The sequence below is a fragment of the Lissotriton helveticus genome, chromosome 4_1 (genome assembly GCF_964261635.1).
Source record: "Lissotriton helveticus chromosome 4_1, aLisHel1.1, whole genome shotgun sequence".
Classification (NCBI taxonomy): domain Eukaryota; kingdom Metazoa; phylum Chordata; class Amphibia; order Caudata; family Salamandridae; genus Lissotriton; species Lissotriton helveticus.
This window is the reverse complement of record NC_136063.1, coordinates 1370600696-1370624440: the sequence shown is the minus strand read 5'-3', so window position 1 is coordinate 1370624440 and position 23745 is coordinate 1370600696. Positions and strand designations below refer to the sequence as shown.

General features: G+C 44.0%; 1 protein-coding gene across 1 annotated transcript in view; it reads right to left on the bottom strand.

Annotated features, from left to right (window-relative positions):
• DCDC2 (doublecortin domain containing 2) overlaps window positions 1-23745 on the bottom strand; it is a 739932-nt gene that overhangs the window by 655794 nt on the left and 60393 nt on the right. The window contains exon 2 of the mRNA XM_078687928.1: window positions 8579-8630. Coding sequence (XP_078544054.1) covers window positions 8579-8630 — 52 coding nt within the window. The remainder of the gene's footprint in view (window positions 1-8578; window positions 8631-23745) is intronic.

The following is a 23745-nucleotide window of genomic DNA, read 5'->3' as shown; positions in this document are numbered from 1 at the left end:
CTTGCTATCAACGTTGCGTTTGTTGCTTGTCTCCTTGCCTGACCCTACCCCTATCTTAACCAACTGTAATATGTTAATTTTGTTCTTGAGCTACGCCCACATAGATCCACGATGATATACTGCAGTGTTTTCCGCCTTGTGAAGTTTTGTTGTTATTGTATGTCTGTTATTTTTCAATAAAAACTTTAAAAAAAAATAATAATAATAATGGTTAGCAACTGTTGTGGTAAAGAGTTTTTAGGGTTCGGGATGAAGTGGAGTCTTGGGTGGTGTTTAAGGATTCATGAGTGAGTGGAATGTGCATGTCGAAAAGGGTTTGTAGGGTTCAGGGATGAGAACTTTAGAGTGATGAGAAGTTGTTATGAGTCATGGATGGCTGGTAAGGGCGGTGAGGGATTTTTAGGGTTTGGGGATTGGTGGAGTTTGAGTGTGCTGACATATTTTAAGTGATGTGGGATGAGAGGAGTTAAGGTGTAGAAAGGTTTTTTTTAGGATTCAGGAATGGGTGGAGTTAGGGGTAGTGAGTGATTTTATTGTTCAGGGATGGTGGATGTTTAGGGTAGAAATTACTTTTAGGCTTCACAGATGTGTAGTTTAGGTAGGGTAAAGCACTGAAATAAATATCTCATACAAATCTGTTTTTGAAAGTAAGATCTGCAACCATTGTATTTACATTTAAGAAAATAAGCATTCAAACAAATTTCGACCAAAAAGACATTCTATGAATTGGTTTCTTCGAAAAGGTAAATGACATTCATTCTGAAAATTTTCATTAAACGGTTTAGATGAAATGGTTTCTCAGTAATGGATTCCATTAAATCATTTGTCTATGAATTCACATGCAACCGTAAGTGGCCCTTTGCCCACCTCTCTTTAATCCTGCCAGTTCTGGCCCATCCAGGCACATATAAGCTCTCAAATATGTGCGGCTGTCTAGGAGGAATACTCAAAGCTGAACTGTCAGGTACACCCTGCCAACTTTCTAAAAGTGGCATTTTAAAAATTGTGATTAAAAATCTGACTACTCCATGAATTACAATTTCTTTTTTCCGTCTAAAAGATACCAAACATGATGGATTTACCTGGCCCCATTTGGAAATTACACTTAAACAATATAACAAGGTAACTCTGATGTTATCCTGTGGGAGAGGTAGCCCTTGCAGTACTGAGAAACAACTTTAGGAGTTTTTAACTATCAGGACACGTACATCTAAAGTACTTGTCCAACGTTTTAAATACATTGCACCCTGCCCTGTGGGCTGTGCCGAAACCTACTATAGGAGTGACTTAGATGTATTAAAAAGGAAGGTTTCTGCCTCGCTAAAGATGTATTTTGCAAAGACAAAATGGCAGTTCTAAACTGCACACACAGGCTCTGCAATGGCAGGTCTGAGACATGTTTACAGTGCTACTTAAATGGGTGGCACAATCAGTGCTGCAGGCCCACTAGTGCAAAACGAGTAGATGATGGACGTAATGCTGAACAATGCAAACATTCGCCCCCAGTCACAAAGATCTGGGGTTAATCCATTGTTCTTTTGCTCACCGTGCCACCCCAGTTTGGACACAACCATATGCAAATCAGTCTTGACCCTGTTCCTTATGGGAACAGTCCAGCCTGAACTACTAAGCCAGGCCCTCCCTGGACCGGAAACAAGCATCCTGAGAAAAGATTTGGGGCATCACCCCTCATCAGCCAGGCTAGCTTGAATCCAGTGGTGCAGTGAGCACAGGACCCACATCTGGGCATACCCTTCCCACTTAGGGCGACAAATACAAAAGGAGCAAATGATAGACGGAATGCTGAACAATACAAACATTCACCCCCAGTCACAAACATCTGGTTTTAATCCATTGTTCTTTGGCTCACCACGCCACCCCAGTTTGGACCAAGCCGTATGCAAATCAGTCTAGACCCTGTTCCTTATGGGAACAGTCCAGCTCAAACTGTCAAGCTAGGTCCTCCCTGGACCGGAAACAAGCATCCTGGGACCAGTTTCAGGGCATGGCATGGGGAGCAAAAAAACTACGGATTTAGGCCCAGAACTCTGTACTGGGGTGAATGTTTGACATTGTGCAGCATTCTGTCCATCAATTGTTCTTTTTGTGCAGGGACGTACAAGTAAATTAAATATGCCAACTGGGTATAAGCCAATCCAACCTTTTAAGAAGAGGGCCCAATCACTTTAGCAGTGGTGAAGTGCACGGAATCCTAAGGCCAGCAAAAATGAATTTGGCAAAAATAGGAGGTGGAAAGCAAAAAGTCAGAGGACGACCCTGCAGAAAGGGCCAAGCCCAAAACATGTGTACAAATCATATTTGTGGTCAGAAACGGACTGCTATACCTGCTATCTTTTGGCGTGTTTCCCCTGTCTTTTTGTTTTTTGATCTCCTAGTTGATGGTGTGCTGGAAGTCGTTTTTGCTGGTTTAGTGTCTCTGCGCACTTTTTCACTGCTATTCAGTGCTAATGTGCAAGTGCTCCCACTGTAAATTGTCTTTATGGATTGGCATTTCCATGATTGGGATATGTGATTTACTAGTAAGTCCCTAGTACAGTGCACAGTGTGTACCCATGGCCTGTAAATCAAATGATACTAGTGGGCCTGCCGCACTGGTTGTGCCACCCACACAAGTCATCTTTTTATATGTGTATCAGACCTGCCATTGCAGTGTCTGCATGCAGTTTTTACTTCCATGTCGGCCTGGCAAGTGCACCCACTTGCCTGGCCCAAACCTTCCATTTTCTCACATGAAACGCACCTCTAAGGTAGGCCCAAGGTACCCTCATTGGCAGTGTGTAGTGTATGTGAAAGGTAGGACATGTACTCGTGTGTTATACCTGTCCTTTTAGTGAAGTGCTTTTCACTTTGTTTTTCATTATTGCAAGGCTATCTGTCTCATAGGTTAACATGGATGTTGCCTTGTAACACCTGACAAGCATAACTTCCCATTGGGACACGATAGAGAGCTGGAGTTTAGGTTACCTGAACTCAGAATTTAAAGATACATCTTTTAGTAAAGATAATTTCTCTATTGTGTGTTTGAAAATGCTGCTTTTAGAAGGTGGGCATTTTCTGGCTTAACAATCCCGTGTGCCTCTGCCATTTGTGTATTCCCCGTCTGGGTTCAGTGTGACAGGAGCAGGGGATGTGTATTCACACTAGACAGACACAAGGGGGGAGGGTTGAGGTGTGTCCTGCCTTTCCTCTGTGCCTCATATCCAGGCTGAATAGACCTAGCTGCATTTAGAGAAGTGGGAGGAGTTGTTGCTTGCACCTGAATGGACTGTGTCTGCCTTTCACAAAGCTGTCTCTCCCTCCTGGAGTGAGCCTGGCCTGAGCCAGGCAGAACTGGTTTATGCATGCCAGTTAAACAACTTCAAAGGGAAATGTGGTATACATGTTGGGGTCCTGACCCCAGGTCTTTAGAACTCTTTGGGATCAAGAAACCTACCAAGGAGCAGAGCCCAAGAAGCTGTAAGGAGGCACTGCCGCTTTGCTGCATGCTTTGTTGGCCTATAGTGGCTGCTTCTGTCTTGGGCAGTGAAAGGACTGGACTGAACTTTCTACGACACTCCTTTATGTGAGTATCTCCAAGGGCTTGAAGTAGAGCTTTGCCCCTGTTCAAGAAGCCTCAGGAAAAGCAAAGACTTTGCCTTCCTCTGGGTATCGCTTCTGGGACTGCGTGTTTCAGTTGCCACAGAGGGTAACCACAATCTGATGCCGGCACCAAGACCGCCAGCTGTTCCATGACCTGAAGGCACTGCAGAGTGTGCCACAGCACTTCGCAACACAATACTGGTCTCATCGACGACGAAGTCCACTACCGCCACCGAGCTGTTGCTTGCATCCCAACCTGTGGGCACCGCACTCCTCACCTCCTCAGTTCACTCTGCTGGCCCCGGTCTCACCGACGGCGAAACTGCAAGCTGACACTGCCGCCGCTGCCTGCATCGTGGTTAGGGGCACCGCTTGTAAGTTACATGAAGCACCGCCCCATCCAACACTGCAGTCGCAGCCCACCGACGCTTGCCCTATCCGCCCCTGAGCATCAACGGACACCGTGGCCTGCACCGTGACTGTCAGCACCGCCTCACTTTGCACCGCAACCCTGTTCTCACCGATGCCAGAGGACAACTGCCACCGAGCCGCTGCCTGCACTGCGACCTGAGGGCACTGCATGCTACACCGTTCCATTCACACTGCAGCCTCGACTTCCACCGCAGTCGGTCTGCACAGTCACGCTCGGTCAGAACAAAAGGTACGGTTTGAGGGTCTTCCGACACCGCAGCCGGGCCGCACAACCGCGGACAGCCGGAACCAGGAGATTTGTTGGTTCACACCACCGTGGTAGCTCTGAATTGGACTATCCACTTCAAGGAACTATTTCTTAAGTCTACTGTTGATTATTGATAGTGAATGACTGTATGTTGGATTTTTAGTGTTTTTGTCTTGTTTTACACAGATAAATAATAGCTATTTTCCTAAACATTGTGTGGTGTTCTTTTGTAGTGTTTTCACTATATTACTGTGAATTATGTGCAAATGCTTTACGCATTGCCTCTGAGATAAGCCTGACTGATCGTGCCAAGCTACCAAAGGGGTGAGCAGGGGTTATTTTAGAAGGGTAACTTCCTTATTCTGACAAGGAAGAATGGTCCCTACTTGGACAAGGTGCAGACCACTGCCAACTAGAGACCCCCATTTATAAAACAGACCGATTCGCAGACAGTAGTACAAAAGGGGCATCATTTCTGGAGTTCAGTTCTCAGTACATGGCACGCTGGCACTTTACTGTGCACCTCTTGACTCCTTCAGGGACATTACTTTTCAAATGTTTTTTTAATGTATTATTTGCCCATATTTTCTATTCTTTTACCTATCCTTGTGTGTTTTCATTATGTATTCAGGCTAAAGCAATTTAAAGCTAATAGTACATTTCTTTTCACTAATAAGAATCATAATTTTCTGTTCTGTGCATTGAAACAATAAACTGTTTTATATACATGTTTTAAGCACATTTGGCTGTTCAGAGGTTCCTGGATTGTACTATGAAATTCAAATGTGATCATTGGGTAAATCTACATAGTTATTGCAAGTGCATGACTGCTACATGTAGGTGGCTGCATGAATTTTTCTTTCTCTAAATTTTTATATATTCGTGTTTGATACAAAAAAATTGAAAAAATAACCATTGCACTAGCTTGCCAAGGCTCGTATGTTAGCTTTGTTAATGCGGGTTTGTTTATATCTGAGAACCTTACACTTATTCCTTTCACTCACTTCTTTGCTGCCACACTTAATGAACTATGTGCCCTCTTTGGCTATCGCCATTTTCTGAATTCCTCTGTTGATTGTTAAGTATGGTCTTTGGATTAGCTACAGATATCTATCCAGACTACTGTTTTCCCAAAGATTCATATGTAACAAACAAATTTAGAGGACCTTTTGGTCAGCAGGGTTACTCCATTGGTCCGTCGAATTGTCATTTGCATTTCCTTGTGCCCACCACAACATACAACATGGAACAAAGAATCAGCCCACTTTACCTATAGGTGCCCCTCACTTTATGATTGAACAAAGCTTATGCACATTGTTCACAACCACCTAAAAATGAGTTGTTTAGACTGACAACAATTTTAACAAACCTCTTGTGGTTTCTATGAACTCAGGAGTTGTTCTGGCATGTATTGATGTTCTTCTTCGAATAAAAGAACGTAAAAAATATTAGTTTTTTACTCTTTCCTTCTAAAAACTTTATTCGGCCAAGAATAAGCCATAAAAGCACATTATTACATGCACTGGGTTCAAAAGCAATAACCAAACTAAGTAATACATCAATTCGACTCAATAATTCTTACAACCACGGCGCTATCAATGCCATAATGTTTCTAATTTTCATGACGACTGGATAAAAGTAATTTCAGCAATACAGCTGTATTGGATTAAAAGAATGGCTACACAACACTTTCTAATATTTAGAGCATTAAATAGAGGAACAAGGAACCGATTTCGGGGAAAGCTATACAAAGTGTGCAAAAGTATTTTGTTCTAATACAATTTTACGTAGGCAAATAGGAATATTTTGAAACTAGGTACTTGTAACAGGGAAAGCAAATAGAAAATGTAATGTGTTCAGTCTGAGGCGCATTCGATAAAATCAAGTTTGTACCTTTAGAGTAAATGCTAGATAAAACTCAATTCCTAGGGTAGTTAAGAGGCCTAGATGGTGCATTACAGCAGACATGGAATGTTCTTTCACTGCGCGCTGGATATCTAAATACTCAAAAACAGATGTTTCACTCTCAATTTAGTTGTACTGTCAATACATTCTGGCTGGTACAATAATTCAGGTATTCGCAATACATCAAAAGTCTGTTTAACTTACATCAGCTAGGGCATTGCTTCCACATTATCGAATAACCCTTATTTATCACCTTGCAAAAGGCTGTTTCACATTTTGCCAACTTGAGACCCATAACAATATTAGGCCAATTTTTATTAAATTGTTAATGTACACTAACTCATTCTCAGAATGACAAATAGAAGTAGGGCAGGATTTTGGTACTGCCAGGAGGGGGTGAATACAATCATTTTCGACCCTCTGCAGGGGCTCTGCATTTGAGCGCCTCTAAACTCCAGCTCCATAAAATCCCACTGAGATACATTTTGACTGGTATATCTCTAATATTGCTTTTAGTGGTTTGTCTCCCTGCTTGACCACAAATCTGTGAACTTCTGCCGAGGAAATCCAAAATAGCTGAGTTCTAATAGTTAACAAATGCCTCCAATCAAGGACTGATGTGAATGGCAAACCCAGATATGTGAAACAGGCGACTCTCCCAAACACTGATTGCCAATATAATGGATACTGGCCTTGGTGGCTTTGAGGCACAAATCATAACAAAAGATTTTGTTTGATTAATTTTCAGATCTAATTCATTCATTAAGAAAAGCGAAGGGATCGAGCAGTGATTGAAGGCTATTAGCCATCCTCGAAAGCAGTATAGCACCGTCCACGTAGAGCAGAACAGGTACGGGGCAACTCCCTAGCTCTGGCTAAACTGTTCCACTAGTGATCAAATTATTTTCCATGCCAAATAATGTACACAGTAAAAAAAATAAAAAGGCACTAGCACACATCCCTGTCTAACCCCTCTTGACAGGCCTACTTTATCGGTATATTCCCCATTAGTACCAAAACGAACTCTAGCAGACGACTTCTAGTGCAACCTCCTCAGCAACATGACTAATGGTTTTTCCATCCTGTGGTTTTCATCAATGACCACAGTTCATGGTATCAAACGCGCTTGATAAATCAATGAACCCCAAATGGATTGAACCCCTCTTTACATTAGCAGCAGAGCACATAGGAGGATATTATCCTTAACCCCTTGCATGTGATGCGATTTACATAGTGGGCGGGATTCGGATGGACCTCGGCCGTCGTGAGCACATGCCCACTGTGACGCGTGACGGCCGGGGCCATCATGGGCATTCAAGGGGTTAAAGACATCTAGAGACCAGGGGTTTTACCCAGTTGACTAATCCGTAGTGCATTAGCCACTTATGGAAATGAGATTGAGTCTGGAAACTGTAGTAACCCCTCCGTGTCAAACGTCACTACTTGATGTTCTAACACACCATGAAAATTAGGCTGATTAAAACCCTTAGAAAAATGTTCTACCCACTTCTCAGCAGATTTTAAAGTTTTTGGGCTTAATGAATTGGTAGCGCTGAAAAAGGGAGAGTTCCTCTTTCTTAAGTGATAAAACTCTTTATAGTTCAAGGGTCTTGTATAGGTTGAAACATATTGGAAATACATAAATACAATAGAAAAGAAGCATTAGCAAACGCCAAATGTCTGCTTCTTTTCTATTGTATTTATGTATTTCCAACATTCTCAACCTATACAAGACCCTTGAACTAAAAAAACTTATATTTCTCAGAGTAACGACTGGTAATCTAAATGGCAGATCATAAGAAAATATCGATATAACTGTAAGTGTAACATACCGGCCCTTAAGTAAAGATGCTAAGACAAAGATGTACATTCAATTCGGAATTCAATATTGGATATCACCAGCTACTTCACATTAGTATTTGATAATCAGCACATAGCAAGGACAGAAATAAAATATTGGTAGAAGGAAATATGGTTCAATGGAAAAGTAGGAATTTTCCATTGAGCCATTTTGAATCAAAATTGTCTCTCACATTTCTATGGAAATTATCTACATGAGCGCCATTTCTGTCTAAATTGAGAAAACGGGAGAACAAACAAACAGATGAAATATGCAAAATCCCTAGATTGACCATAAAGGAGCCCAGAGGAGACCAAAACGCATAATATTCACACAAACCAATACGATCTGTAGTAGGCAGCAATAAACATTGATATGCAGTTAAAATACTTGATAGACAAAACAAGTTTTTAACAACTGTATGTGCAAATTGACCAGAAATTTTCACAACATTAACAAAGACAATGATAAAGATACAAGAACATGGCTGCTTTTCCCACATGAAATGAATAAGAAATGCCCAGGACTAAAAAAATCAACCCATCATGCATTACCTGGGAATAAAGATCCACTTGCTTTTTCTTCACGTGTCCAATTTCCAAATAGCTGGAAATAAGAGAAAGATGTGTTACTGTAATTAGCAGAACATGTGGAAAGCTGCCTAGGTATGTTGCTGGCATATCGAGTTATTAAAATATCATCCAGTTAATATTTTGCCATCTAAATACCAATTACAACAATGATTGTGAAGGTGGGAATATAAAGGTAAGCATTGATAAACTTTTAACTCCACATGCAGGAGATATCTTGATTATACGTATATCTTTTCAAGGTACGTATATGTGGAGTTAGCATTATAAAACCTTTTTTTTATGCTTACATTCACAATATTCTGAAAATGGATATTTTGGTTATGATATTTTGGCACCACAAGGTTTTAGTCAATATTCTGACATACAGCCGTTGTCTAATCGGCTGAACAGGTCTTGACGAGACAGAAATACCATGCGGGCGGGAATCGCATTACTCTGGCCTGAGATCTCACATGCACTCAGTGGTGTAGCTCGACCTACTGTCACCCGGGGCGGCCCTTAAGTTTGCCGCCAGGTGCCAGTAGGAGTGGGGTGGCAGCCAGCGGGCGACTTGTTCAGGGAGGGGGCGTCCGATGGGAGACTTGTTCTCAGGGGGCAGGGGGATGGTGGTAGTCGACAGACATGACTTGCTCACCTCCGCCACTCTAAAAACAGTGACGCCCGGGGCGGACCGCCCTACCCCCTAGCTACGCAACTGCGTGCACAGTGCACTGATGGTCTCTAGTATGGATAAAGTGCACCTGTCTTTTTGTCGAGTTATCTACTTTGATTCTAAAGCAAATGGGAGCACATGGTCTAACTGTTGATTAGTTTAGTATTTTCAGATAATATAATACCCAACTGAAGTTATCTTTCTATTAATAAAAGACATACAATTGATGGACAGAATGCATAACAAATCGAAACATTCAGCCCCAGTCAAAAGATTATGGTTAAATCCATCATAAAATCCATCATTCTTTTGCTCACCATGCCACTCCAGTTTAGACCTGGCCATATGCAAATCAGCCTTGACCCTGTGCCCGAACTGCCAAGCCAGGTCCTCCCTGGCCTGGAAACAAGCATCCTAGGACCGGTTTCGGTGTGTCACCCCCTCATCCTCCAGGATAGTTTGAATCCAGTGGCACAGTGATTTCTATTAATTCACTAGGGCATTGGTACGGGGAGATTTGCCAGTGGGTTGCTATGTGCTGTCCGGTTTTGCTCCTCCATAGGAATACTGTGTAATGCGGGAGAGCCGGAAGTAAAAATGCTGCACTGTATCCAATTGTATCAACATTTGCTTCCTCACCTCTCAAATAGTAATGCACAGTGCCCAACTCACTTGTTCTGCTTTATTATGGGAGCTGCAAAACACACAAGATGATGGACGGAATGTTGCACAATGGTGAAACATTCACCCCAGTCACAGATCTGGGTTTAATCCATCGTTATTTTGCTCACCAAGCCACCCCTGATCAGACATGGCCATATGCAAATCAGTCTTGACCCTGTGCCTCATTATGGGAGCTGGCATTACATTTGCCAGTCCAGGGCAGCATTTGCTTCTAAGACCAATTTGCTTCTAAGATCACACTTCCATCTTACAGTAAAAGGAAAAAGGTTACTTTCAATCCATATATTTAGCGTGCTACAGAATAAAACTTGCCTGTAACAGTCTCTCAAGGGTCTGTAGGTTTCCTGCCAGGTTACTGATGTTTTAAATACATTGTGCAGGTAATATGCTTTGGGAGGATATATAGCCTATAAGCCAGGGACGCAACGCAGAACCCTGCAGCATACGGGCCCCAACACTCCAAAAAGCCCACAATCCTTCACGAAGCCCCCAAGCGGCCAAGGCCTTAACCTTAACATGTGTCTTTGTAAAAGCGCATGTTCACCCAGAAGAGTATCTTGGTGCTGAAGAACAGATGCTAATTGATATCCAACTCAATGGTAGTCATTTATCGTCCTTAGAAGGATTGAAGGCTGAGTGGATCTGCTTAGATTTGAACCTGTAACCATGAAGTCGACCACAGGCTCCTACAGTGGACACATTGTTCCACTAAGCTACTACCAGACCTGGCCTCTAGCCACTGAATCTCTGTGAGGCATTGGAGACCCAGGGTCCCCTCTACCCATTTTACAGGTTGGCCCCATCATTTTTCATGATGTCACTGATACAAGTACAACACTCTACCCTGGGCTAGGTAGATTTATTAGTTTACGCTCCACAGGACTAAAATCAGCAAGTGGGGACCTCTGCAACCTTCAGAGTATAAGACACTGGCATCAGGGCAGACCCTTCAATCAAAGAGGGAGGAGAGCAAGCGAATTTGAAACCTGTAATGTTTCCTGGAACTTTTTCAATGCAAACCATGAACTTCTATCACCATCACATAACAAGGTCACATAATCCTCAACTCTTTTGTACACACTGAGAAAGAGCTCATTATAAGGGGATTTTATTGCATGGCCGGAGGCTTCTAGATAGGAAGGCCTCTCTTCTAATTGCTCCCTCAGCAGCGATGCTAGACTTATAACGAAATGTAATGTTGCAAATGGCTGAAATGTGAAAATGAACCAATTAGAACAAGGGAATCGAGAACGGTTTGAGGTCACAACTAATCTAGCAGAATATTTTAATTTATGCAGTGTAAGTAACTGGAGGCTGAGCACTACATTTGTATCCCAAACACGTGCTGCACTTCTGATGAATTAATCCTTTATTTCAAAAGTACCCCTAGGCAGGTTCATGGAAACATCTTCACATTCGTGGACACTGCAGCCAAAAGGAGACAAGAACAGAGGAAGAAAGAAATATATAGACAGAGATAGACATGTGAGAGAGAGAGTGAGAGAGAGCGTGAGAGAGAGAGAGCGAGAGAGAGAGAGAGAGAGAGAGAGAGAGAGAGAGAGAGAAAGAGACCCTTCTATAAAGCAGTTGAATGAGAAAGTGAGAGAGCGAAACAGAAAAAGATGTTCAAGTGAATGTGATAGGCAACAGAAATAGTGAGAGAGAGAGAGAGAGAGAGAGAGAGAGAGCATACATTGTTTCAATTGCAGTCTCCAGCAACCTGGTTCTTTCCAAGAGAGAAGTCGTCTTCCAAATTATGGAAATACCTGTCAAAATAAATTATCAAAAAATACTGGAATCAGAGGAAGAAAGGTTTGTCTTGAAGCTTTACCCTCATCACTGTTTAACAAGAATATTTGGCCAGCACTTCTTATTTCCTGATACTCCCTGGTGGAAATGCCAGCCACAGGCTATTGCCTAGTTCCATATCCCAAGCAAGAGTGGCAAAAGCTGCAACTGTGAGCAGCAGAGGGCTCCACAGGCCAGAGCTGGAGTAACCTTATGTATGTTTGTGGACTTCTTCAGACCTCTTGGCAAGCAGTTGAGTTAGTCCTCAGGCCTATATTTCATCAAGCTGGCACCACCCATAAACCATTTATCTATGGTCTGTTTGCTTATACATGTGGTCCCAGCCACAGCCACAACTCCTGTTCACTGTTATCTTTTTTCTTGTGTTTTTCTTGTGTGTACACCTGAGCTGTTTTCTGTTGAGTTGGGTGTATATTTAACCCGTCTCCGTATCATGTGCTCACCCTGTGGCCTAATTTGTATGACTTTCAGGGCTTTACAGTATCGACTGAATACACACGAAGGGCCTCATTTACTGTGTGACTGCGCCACTGGAGCGTCACTTGTTGCGAAGCTGCGGTGGTGCCAGGGCCTGCATCATATTTACCAGGCAGCACTGAACCACTTTGTGTGGCTTAATGCGGCCTTGTAAATATCGTTACTTTTAACACCGTTTTCTACTTTAAAGGGGCGTGTAATGGGTGTTGCTGGGGGCATTCCTATGGCTTTTTGACACTGCCTCAGATTTATGAGTAAACCCAGGGGAGGCGTAAGGGCGGCGCAACAAGGAGAAATACCTATTATTTCTCCTCGTTTTTCCTTTTTCTATGAAATGCAGCACACATAAAAAGAGGAAATATCCTCTTGTGATTGTTTTTGTGCAGGAAGTATTTCCTTCCTGCACAAAAACAATCATCCCTGCAACTCAGGCACCCTTGCACCATGGAGCACAGGTGCCTGCGTCGGTGCATTGCAGGTCAATGTGCGCCACTGCAGGGAAAAGGACAGGAATGCGCTGTATCTGATAGATACAGCACATTCCTGCCCTCTTCTTTTGCCATAGGGTAGTGCAGCAGGAAGGCCTGCAGCGCTGCCCTATGGCAAAATCTTGTAAATAAGGCCCTAACTTTCTAACCCAGCAGTTTCCGGGAAAGGAGCACTCAACTCGTCGGTCTCTTTCCCAGCAACCCAGCTCTTCCCTAACAACCCAGCATACCATGTTTTGTATTCATTCACTTGCCTTCAGGTGCTTGCTTTATCATTTGTTCTCTTCGGTGGACCTAGCAGTATCTTTTAGAAATCAACATATAATCAGTGAATGGACTAAATCCTCAAGTGACATTACTGATTTATGTGGGATCTGGTATGTGTTTTAGCAATCAGGTTGAGCTGCATTTGATTCAACCAAACTAAACACTATAACACATGATGTTAAAGTATGAAAACTCCATGTGTCGTATAGTTTGTGATTTAGGCCATTTGGATAGTTCTGATTTTTGAGGCTATGAATCTATGTGTTTGCAGTAGTTCTCTTCATTCCTCTCAAAAGTCCCCCCTGAGTGAAGCTGGGCTCATTCCTGTCACAGACTCGTTTCACCACACTTTGGGTATATTCTTTCTTTATGCCTCTTCTACTCATACTTGGCTCCACTAGTGCACATCTTGTATGCTTATATAATCTACTATCTCAACACATCCTCTCGAAAATATAATAAGGGACAAGTCGCCAATTGCCTGAAGCTATTCTAAATTTGGATGTGCCAAAAACATCTGTCAATGCCGTGCAGGAACTGGGGTGCATGCACACAGGGGGCACTTTTTTGTGCCCCCTGCATGCATCCCCATGCACATGGGCAACATGGGGCCCTGTAGGGCCCCCTTTGTTTCAGGAATGCCAGCCTTTTCATGGAGGAAAGACATCCAGGACACCAATGGCAGTCCTGAAACTCGTAATTTGCATGGCGGAGCCACAGTGGCACAGTGACTACCGTGCCACCACTAGGGAACAGCAGTTCCCTGGTGAGCAAAGTGGTGTAATGGAGGTCCGAGCGCCAAAGTCATAATTGAGCAGACCTTTCTGTAGCTTGATGCTAGACACTCTCTCACTTTCCCCTGAGTTTCTACTAAGACAGTGTGGGTTTCTTTATGGAACATGTTGAACTTGGCCCTTTTTGCGGGGTCATCCCTGAACTTTTTGCCTCCCTCCTAGTATTTTTCCTGGCCTGGTGTTGGTGGTTTTAGGACTCTGAGCACTTTATCACTGCTGAGTTTAAAGTGCATGTGCTCTCCATGGTAAACATGGTAAGTTTAGTATACACCTGTTTGGCTTATTTAATCAGTCCCTTGTAAAATGGAATCGCATATTCCCTGGGCCAGTAAATTAAATGCTACTGGTGGGCTTGCAGCGCTGCTTGCTCCACCCATCAAAGTAGCCTTTCAAACCTGTCTCAGGTCCCTGCCATTGCGGGGCCTGCACGCGGAGTTTACTGTCGCTGTGACGTGGCACATAAAGTGGGTGCCGCTTCTATGACTCCCCTTTTACTACATATCAGTCACTCCTAAGGTAGGCCCTAGCTATTCCTGTGGGCAGGGTACGCTGTAGAAAAAAGGTAGGACATGTGTCTTAACTGTGTGGCATGTCCTGGTAGTGACAAATAGCCATTTTTGGTTTCTCACAACTTTGAGGCTGCCCTCTCATAGAAATGCATTGGGGATTCCCTGATATGTGTTTCAGCTGTAATTACTAGTATGAGAGGAGTAGCATAATCCAGTTTGGTATGTTTAGAATAGTGGTAATAAATGCTGCGTAATGGTGTTCAGAGATTTATTATCACTATTTTAGAAATGCCACTTTTAGAAGTTGGCATTTCTGTGTGCTATGTGTCTTTGTGCCTGCCCGATGTGTATTGCATGTCTGGCTCTGGAGTGACAGAGACTGGGGAGGTGCAGTGGCTCCAGAGGGGCCGGGTGAGGCAGCGCTAGGCTGAATGGGCCTGATCTGCATTTGGAGTAGTGGGAGGAGTAGCCCCTGACCCTGAATAGGTCTGTGCCTGCCTTGTACAATGCTGTCTCAGCCCCCCTGCGGTGTGTCTGGGGCCAGGACCCAAACTGTCAATGGGGACTGTTGTGCACCCCAGAACTGGTTTAAACTGGGTCCCAAGCCCTGTGCCAGGGCAGAACAAAGAAGACATGTCGTATAAGTATTGGAACTATGACCCCATGTAAAGTAGTACTTACATGGATCTAAAGGAAGGACTGCAGGGCACCAGAAGGAACTGCCACAAAGGACTTCCCCTCTGGTAGAGGGCCCTGTGAGCTGTCCTGCCTGGGTCAAGCTCTGCCAATTGTGACTTTTGGACTTAGTGCTGGTGAAGCGCTCCACGATCTCTGTTCCTGGGGCTGAGTGCAGGGAGAGAGCTTGGGACTACTTAGTCTCTGCCCTGGTGCAGGGCACATTGCTTTCACATGCTAACGGAGCCGGTTACCCAGAGTGGGGGCTCCTGCACCGTGCGGCATGCAGAGTGCGCTTCTGTTGCCATCTCCCTGAGCCTTGGGCGGGCGGCTCCAGCATGCCGAAAACGGGTGCCGCTGCGCCATGCAAAGGGGGCTTCAGAATCAACAGAGACTTCGCCCGTGATCCTTAAGACAGGAAGTCAGGCAAGCTTGTGCTTGGTTGTGGGCGTGGCTCCAGTGTTGCTTGAGAGAGAGCCCTGCGTGCCTCCGAGCCTGTGTGTGGGTGGCCAGAGATAGAGAACCGGAGCCTTGCAGGTTCTTAGCCCCTGCCTCTTCCCGTCTTCACCTGGATCAAGGCAAGCTCCCGGAAGCCAGGCAGTGCAGGGGCGCAAAGGTTGCCTGGTTGTGGGCGGAGCTGAAGGGGACCGCCTCCCAGGAAGCAATCTGCCAGAAGGGCGAGACATCGCTGTGTTGGCCAGCGAGACCAGACTGGAGCTTTCCTGTGGTCTGCTAGGGAGACAAGTCTGGCAGAGAGAAGGTGACCAGCCGTTGAGGAGAGGAAGACTCCTGTTGTGCAGAAGCAGTGCAGATGCCTCCCTCATTTGTTCTTCATTGGGGTATTGTGGCCATCTCAGGGTGAAGCCTCGGCGGAGGTCCCTGAGCAGGATTGCTTCACATTTCCGCATGTCCGCAGCTGCCCCGCATGATCGTGGGCAGCTGCATATGTAGTGCAGCACCGGGGGGCATTCTCCAGTGAAGGAGACGAGGGTGAGTTGCAACCCTGCCCCCTTTGCATTGCAAACGTTGTTTCTGCTGCTTCGGCAGGTAGGAGGGCTAGTTTGGAGGTCTCATATAGAAAAGAAGCATTATTGGGGGCGAGCCCAAGACGGGGCCCGGGGCACCCCCTGCTTAGCATCTTACACCATGATGGGGGTTGTATAAAGGTGTGCATTTTGCAGTTGTTTACTTTGGTGCACTGCTTTCGCTTCTAAGGCATAAGGTGCTATGCTGAGCACCCATGTATGCCCTGATTACTGTGGCGCACTGCTACTAGGGATGATGTATGCATAATGCTCCTTACCAGGTCATAGGTGATGACAGGATGTTTATGCCTAATGTGTAGTGCTAAGAGCACCTTTACCAGTAGTTACTGGTTGCTCTCACTAATGGTGATATGTTGGTGGTGAGAGTGTCCCGATTAGCCCTGTAATGTATATAATCTTTTGTAAAGTAGTACCTAGTGCCAGGTGACATAGTGTATATATGTGATTATGCTCTAAGGTGTTTTATGAGCAATTCAAAGGTTATTTTTCTAAAAAACCTTGTTTGGAGTTTCTTTTGTGGTGTGCCTAGTGTGTCGCTGCTGTGTGAGTGTGTTGTGCAAATCCTTTACACATTGCCTCTGGGATAAGCCTGACTGCTCTGCCAAGCTACCAAGGGGGTAAGCAGGGGATATCTTCAGTGTGTAACTCCCTTGCCCTGACTAGAGTGGTGGTTTCTGCCTGGCTTAGACGCTTGCCCCAGCCAACCAGAAATCCCATTTCTAAAAGAACACATTATTCGGATATTTTGCATTCTTTACATATCGTGAATTTCTATAGTACTTACATTTAGAATACTTGAACACGTGATTATTTTGGCTGAATTAGTATGCTTTTTGAACCACTGCCAAATTGGCTGTTTGATGATTGACTAATAACTTGAAAATAAACCTTTATGGTTAGACTACCGTCGTCATTATGAAGACTATTGGGTTCTCTGTATTTGAAATGTATTTTCGATGTTAGCTCCCTCTCAACGCTTCATGACAACAACCAAAGGTCCATACAACCGGTGGGGGATTCTGTTTGATGATTTCACCAAGAGATTGAGGTTCAAATACCCTTGCTCCACCAATGGCCATGAATGTTTGGCCTGAAAAGCTTTGCCTCCTTCATCCCTTACAAGAGTACCTACCAAGCATGCACTGTCAAGACACCCAGTACTCTCTGGAGGGAAGGTTTACTCATTTTTCCTACAATGCCACACAGCAACCAAACGTGCTGTGCTGCATTGTGCAAAGTGGGAAACACAGTGCAGAGCCATATATAGTACGATAGGCCTGCTACCGCTGTAATCCCCTGAGTTAGCACTCTAATTAGGCTATGTTTTTGCAACATGAAGGCTTGCATCAAGGTGCAGAGAAGAGTGTGTGCAGTGTAGCTTAGGAGTTCTCCTGGAATCATACATAGCCTTCCTCTTCAAATTCTCATGTCTAAATAAACTCAGAAGAACCCCGGACATTGCATGTGCGCGCTAAACTTCAGCACAAGCGTAGTGTGCAGTTTTTTTTAAAGAAGAGTAATAATGCCTGCTACAAGATGGCACTAATTTTTGACAAAAAGCCTGGTAGGTTCTCTTAATAGATTAAGCTTTCCGTTAAAACCTTTTGGTGTTGGCACTGATAGTAATGCCCCCTGAAGTAAAGCGCCTCAAAGCAATGCAAAGGAGCTCAAAGGGCTTTTTTTTTGCTGAGAAAAGGACAACTTTCCAGTGCAAAATACACACAGCCTTAGCAAATCTATGCCCAGCTAGGATTCCTTGTCAAGCCAGCATGCCACATAAATTAGACCGGAAGTACAACCACTGGTGTCCTAGTGATCCATAGGACTGGCGACTTAGGGCCCGATGGAGATCTAGGTGGACGGGTTACTCTGTCAGAACAGTGACAGATATTCTGTCTGCCAAACTATAAATCCCATTATATCCTATGGGATTTATATTTCGGAGGATGGGATATCCGTCACCGTTGTCACAGAGTAACCCGTCTGCCGAGATCTAAATCAGCCCCTAAGCGTGGTGCTCCCGAACTGTTGCCCACTTACGGGCCCATTCCTAGATCTGTTGCCCCATGTCGCCATCCAGATTCAGGGCCGCTCCAAGCAAACATTCTCCTTTCACATGTATGCATCAACCAGGCCCATCCAGTCACCATCCAGCTGCTATGCAATACACGTAATGTTATCTCTCCTACCCCCAAGGCTTTGCTCCCAGTACTTCCTGTGAAGGGGGCAAAAGGTAAATGGTTTCCAGATTCTCTCTCCCATCCTAAGCATGTACTCAGGAGCTGCATTGCTCTAATCTCTCACCCTTCATCTAGTAAGAGGGACTCTGATAGACTGTTAATCTATAATGGGATCTTTAGGAAGAGTGATTGGTTAAACGAGGCAACATTGACTACTACTCTGATCCAACAAAAGCCAGTGCTTTATGCTCATTTGACATTACCTACTGGCGGTCGCCAGTAGGTATATATAGTTAGGATTTTTTCTCTATGGGATTTTTGAAAATTCTATGTCTAATAACTTTGGCGTTTGTGGACGGAATTGGCTGAAATTTTCAGGCAAATGGCACATTTTGTTTCTGAGCAGCCCCTGAAAATTTGGGGGGGGTTCGTCAAGGGGGGGCCGAGAAAAAAGGGGGGTCCCAAAACGCGTTTTTCCCATGTTAATTTCCATAGGGCGGTTGGCCTCACTTTTAGCCCGAACGGCTGAATGGATTTGCACGAAACTTGGCAAAATTGTAGGGACTGGTAGCCCGATGTGCCTTTTGTAGGTCTCAATATATGTGCTCCAGTGGATTTTGAGAAATTAACGTTTAAAAAAAGATATATATCTGTAACAGCGGACCGGGCAGCGTCCCAGGACGCGTACTTTTCGCGCAACGGAGCTTTGTGAAGCGAAGCTGATTGGTTCTCTGGCGTCTGTCAACATTCCCAAAAGTCCGTAGCGGCCGCCATCTTGTCTCTCGGTAGGATCGAGAGACAAGAGGAGGCCAAAACAAAGGGGGAAATAACCATAAGGGGGCATAGTAGATCCTCGCTGACCCCCTAGGTTTGATGTAGAGGTTTTAAAAGGGCCCCGCGGGGCAAAAAAAATAATAATAATAATAATCGAACGGCTGAATGGATTTGCACGAAACTTGGCAAAATATTAGGGACTGGTAGCCCGATGTGCCTTTGCTAGGTCTCAATATATGTGCTCCAGTGGATTTTGAGAAATTAACGTTCAAAAAAAGATATATATCTGTAACAGCGCTCCGCTTCGCGTAACGGAGGTTTGCGAAGCTGATTGGTCATTCTGTCACTGGGCTATAGTTGGGCTACATCTGGCTGATATTTGGGCTACATTTGTTTTTTTGTGTGTCTGGCGGCCATCTTTGGGCTACATTGGGCTACATTGGGCTTCATTGGGCTACATTGGGCTACATTTGGGCTCCAACATATATATAGGCCAATGTAGCCCAATATATATTTTTCAAAGTTAATTTTCGAAAAAACCACTGGAGCATATATCTTGAGACATAGCAAAGGCACATCGGGCTACCAGTCCCTACAATTTTGCCAAGTTTCGTGGAAATCCATTCAGCCGTTCGAGCTAAAAGTGAGTCCAACCGCCCTATGGAAATGAAGGAAATGAATGGGTAATTTGTAATTAGCAAATAGCTAATCGCAAACTAGGAATGGTAAAGAATCGCTATTTATTCCTTAAAGTTCGCTATTTAGGAAATGCAAAAAACTTTGATGATACATATGGCGGTTCATCTCTAACAAGATAAGAAGCATAGGGATACATTTATGATGACTGGCGCATCACCAGGGATGTGTTAGTCATTCTGTGCCGCTGTTCCGTCACCTATGGTGTGCTGCATTTACAATGCGGCGCATCATGGGGCAAAAACAGCACAGATGCGTGATGTATCTGTGCCGTAAAGGTGGCGCATTGCTGGAGTTGTATCGCAAGTGTGATGAAGCTCCAGCAAGGGTTGGGGGTGCCCCTGTCACAGGGTTTCTGTTCTCACACAGAACTGTGGACAGAGGATTGGAACCTCGGCGAATTAGGGTGTCCCAAAACTCACGTTAGTAATCAAAAACTCCTTAGCAAGCTAGGTACAGTGTCACATTGGATATAACAAACTCTCAATGTTTAGACAATCCAGAATATGAACTTATAGTACCTCAGGATACGTGGAACTCATGAACAGTCGGTCGTTATATATTTCTTAGAAACCAGAACATGGAGTTAAGAAGAACACATGTGTATTAGAAATGTTTATTTACTAATGCCGTCTTCTCAGGCGTAGTATCTTAGATAATACAAGTACACATATTATCAGTAGCAAAATTACCAGCATAGTTACTAGTACATAAAAAGCGAATGGTGATAGTATGTTAACATGCTGTAAATGAATAAGAGTTAGCAACACTTATAAGCAGCCGCGGGCCGTGGAGGGAGTTACGGTGAGGCAGGGAGGCGGGGAGGGGGAGAAGCAGGGTGGAGAATACAAGTACACATATTATCAGTAGCAAAATTACCAGCATAGTTACTAGTACATAAAAAGCGAATGGTGACAGTATGTTAACATGCTGTAAATGAATAAGAGTTAGCAACACTTATAAGCAGCCGCGGGCCGTGGAGGGAGTTACGGTGGGGCAGGGAGGCGGGGAGGGGGAGGGGCAGGGTAGAGAGGGCTCCACCCTGCTTCTCCCCCTCCCCGCCTCCCTGCCTCACCGTAACTCCCTCCACGGCCCGCGGCTGCTTATATCTCACCCTCCCTAATACACATATTATATTATTTGCTAAGAAGGTCTCTTTGTGTTGGTTTAGGGCGTGCCCATACTTTAGTGTCTTAGATTTGAAGGAATCACATCAGCATACACCAGCTCTCTCTTCATGTGAACCGCATCAACTGTTGTGTATGTGTGTTCGGCAAAGCAATATAAAACCCGCCTCATGCCCAGAATTGGCAGAAGTTGCACTTATGTTATGAGTATGAAGTCGTGGAGATCAGACCTCATAACAATTCTGTATCGTGTTGTTCTTGAAACTTTAGCACTCGCTGTACAGATATAGTTTAACAAGCAAAGCAGATAGTAGAGCAATAACATATTATTCTCATGTAAACCACGATGAACTACTAGGTGGAAAGCTAAAGCAACAACTAAGTGTCGTGTGCAGAAGTTGCAAAAAAGGAAAAATGGCGTTTAAACCGGTAATGAGCCCATGCTAACTTAACACGGTGTAAAGATATCCAGGACCTAGATGACACCTCCCCATGATCCGGAAACAAACTGAATAAGATAATAGAAGTGCCATCTCATGAGAGCAGATTGCAAGTTTATATGTGGACGGTCCGCAAGGTAAAGCATTAAAAACTAGGAAAATTTAATGCTAAAGAAAAATAAAACAGCCAAGTACTTTATCGAGTCTTAAGCCAATAGGCAAGGTAAATAATAAAAACTTGACAAATAAGTCAATGAATTGTCAATGAAATGCTAGTACTCAGCATATCAAACATGAAAAAGGTCTATGACATAACTGTGTATGCAAAATAAGCTGCAACAGCCTCCAATAGGAAGTCACCGTCTTCATCCGAAAACAGTTCAGCCATCCAATTTAAAAGCGGAAAAGAACATACGTGCTCTCCCAGCACCGGATCCTCTATCACCATCAGAGGACAGCTCGGTGGGTTTTCAAGAAAGCTCTGTTCCAAGAAAGACTGTGCTGCCGCCAGTAAATTCCAGGGACCAATTAGTCCATGCATCAATGCCACAGCCATAATCCTTTCGCCAGGACAAACCAACTCGTGAGTAATGATAGGAGTCATCAGCTGATTAAAGTCGACGTCAGGAGAAACCGGTCCGCAGAGACACAAATCAATGGCCCAATCGAAATCACAGGTCAGGCAGTGAAATACAGGCTGGACACAGGTGAAGTAGGAGAATCGAAAAGATAATCCATATGCCGTGCTTAATATCGCCAACGGCATTGTGCCATAATATTCTAGCATGCGATTGCGGAACAGTGTCAGCAGCTGCAGGGTGGGAGGTTGCATAGGAGGGACATCCATATTTAAAAATGTAAAAAAGCACAAGAGCGTCCGCTGGTAATGCAAGTAAAAATGCCAATCCACGAAGCAGAGTGGAGAAAATAGAATGAAAGAAAGCAGGGATGACTCCAAAGATTTTCTCAAATGAAGTCACGAGACCACTGGTAACAACTTTAAAAAAGTGCGCCAGGGCCTTTGTGGAGGATGCGTTAAAGATAGTCCGAACCATCTTGCTGAAATTGAAAGGCAAATCTGAATTGAAAAGGGTCTGCACCTCTGTACGGGTGTTCGCTATGTGAAGCACGAAAGTTTCACGGGCCGAACTCAAGGCCACCTCTCTCTGAGACAAAAGAGCTCTTATTCTTGCCATGCCGTTGAAATCTCTCCCAAGGTTGGTATTTGTGGCCAGATTGAAAACTCCCTATGTTCATGTGTGGGAGGAAATAGAACATTTCTGCAGCAAATAACTCGTTCACTTACTGTTACGATAAAAGGAATACTTTTAATTAACTCAGAACAATCTTCATCATTGAGCATCAAATAACTACCATTTTCCAACAACTTGAACGTGGGGATGATAGCAGGAACTGGCGTGCCTTGCAACACGCAAGCCATATTTGGTCGGTGTTTGTTGCATGAACCGTGTAACTGTATGTGCCTACACATTAGTGAATGATCTGGCGTCTCAGTGCATTCCTCTCCATTCAGATAAACTTCTTGATCATCTTTGAAACATCTGTATGTGTATGGAAGCGACCAGACCTCATGAAGAAAAGCACTACCTAAAGGTTCATAACGACCTATTGGTATATATTTCATACAATTTGAAAACTTATATAAAGCAAAAGGCAGCGTTATTAAACCGTGGATAAGGCACGTTGCCAAAAAACCCGCAATCCTCTGCTGATGATGTCACTGAGCATGTCATGAATGATGTAATATGTGACATCATCAGCAGTGGATTACGGGTAATAGTATCTCTAGTTTACTCCCCTATAGCTGTCTTTCTTTTAACATAAGTGTCTGTTTCCTTCCCTTATACTTACTGTTTTTGGTTCGCTTCCGGTTCGCGTACCGGCGAGCGAACTGGGAAGCGAACTAAGAGAAATTGAGGTTGGCACAGTTCCAAATATTGTACCAATTTTTTAATAACGGGGAGGTAGTTCTGAAAAGAACTTTTTTTTTATTGTTTTTGTTGTTTTATATTTTTTTTATTATTTTTCAGAACATTTTTTTACTTTTTTTGAATTTTTCTGAACAGTTTTATATTTTTGGGGGTTTTTCTTGGAGGGGGCAATGAAAACGATTCATTGTAAAGGGCTCAACAGGAGCAACAAAACAAAAAAAAGTATTTATTATTTTGGGCGTTTCGTACAAACTTGCATATGATAGTCAATAGCTCTGTTGATCAGAGTGATGCTTCTTTCTCCGTAGCAAATGAATCCATCGCAAAATACGCAGATGTGTTTTACTTCACCAAATCTCATTTGTATATTTGGCACCATCTCCCTGCCCTCTGGTCCCGTTACTTCCGGTACAACAGATCTTCTGGCCATAATAGGGAGATTATCTAGGTCGTTCCGAAACTGTGCAGCACTGTAGTTGTTAGGATGCCACCTAGTCATATGGCGATGCATTGTGTAGTTTCCGAAACTGTATTTTTTCTCGGTTCCTCTGGACAGTC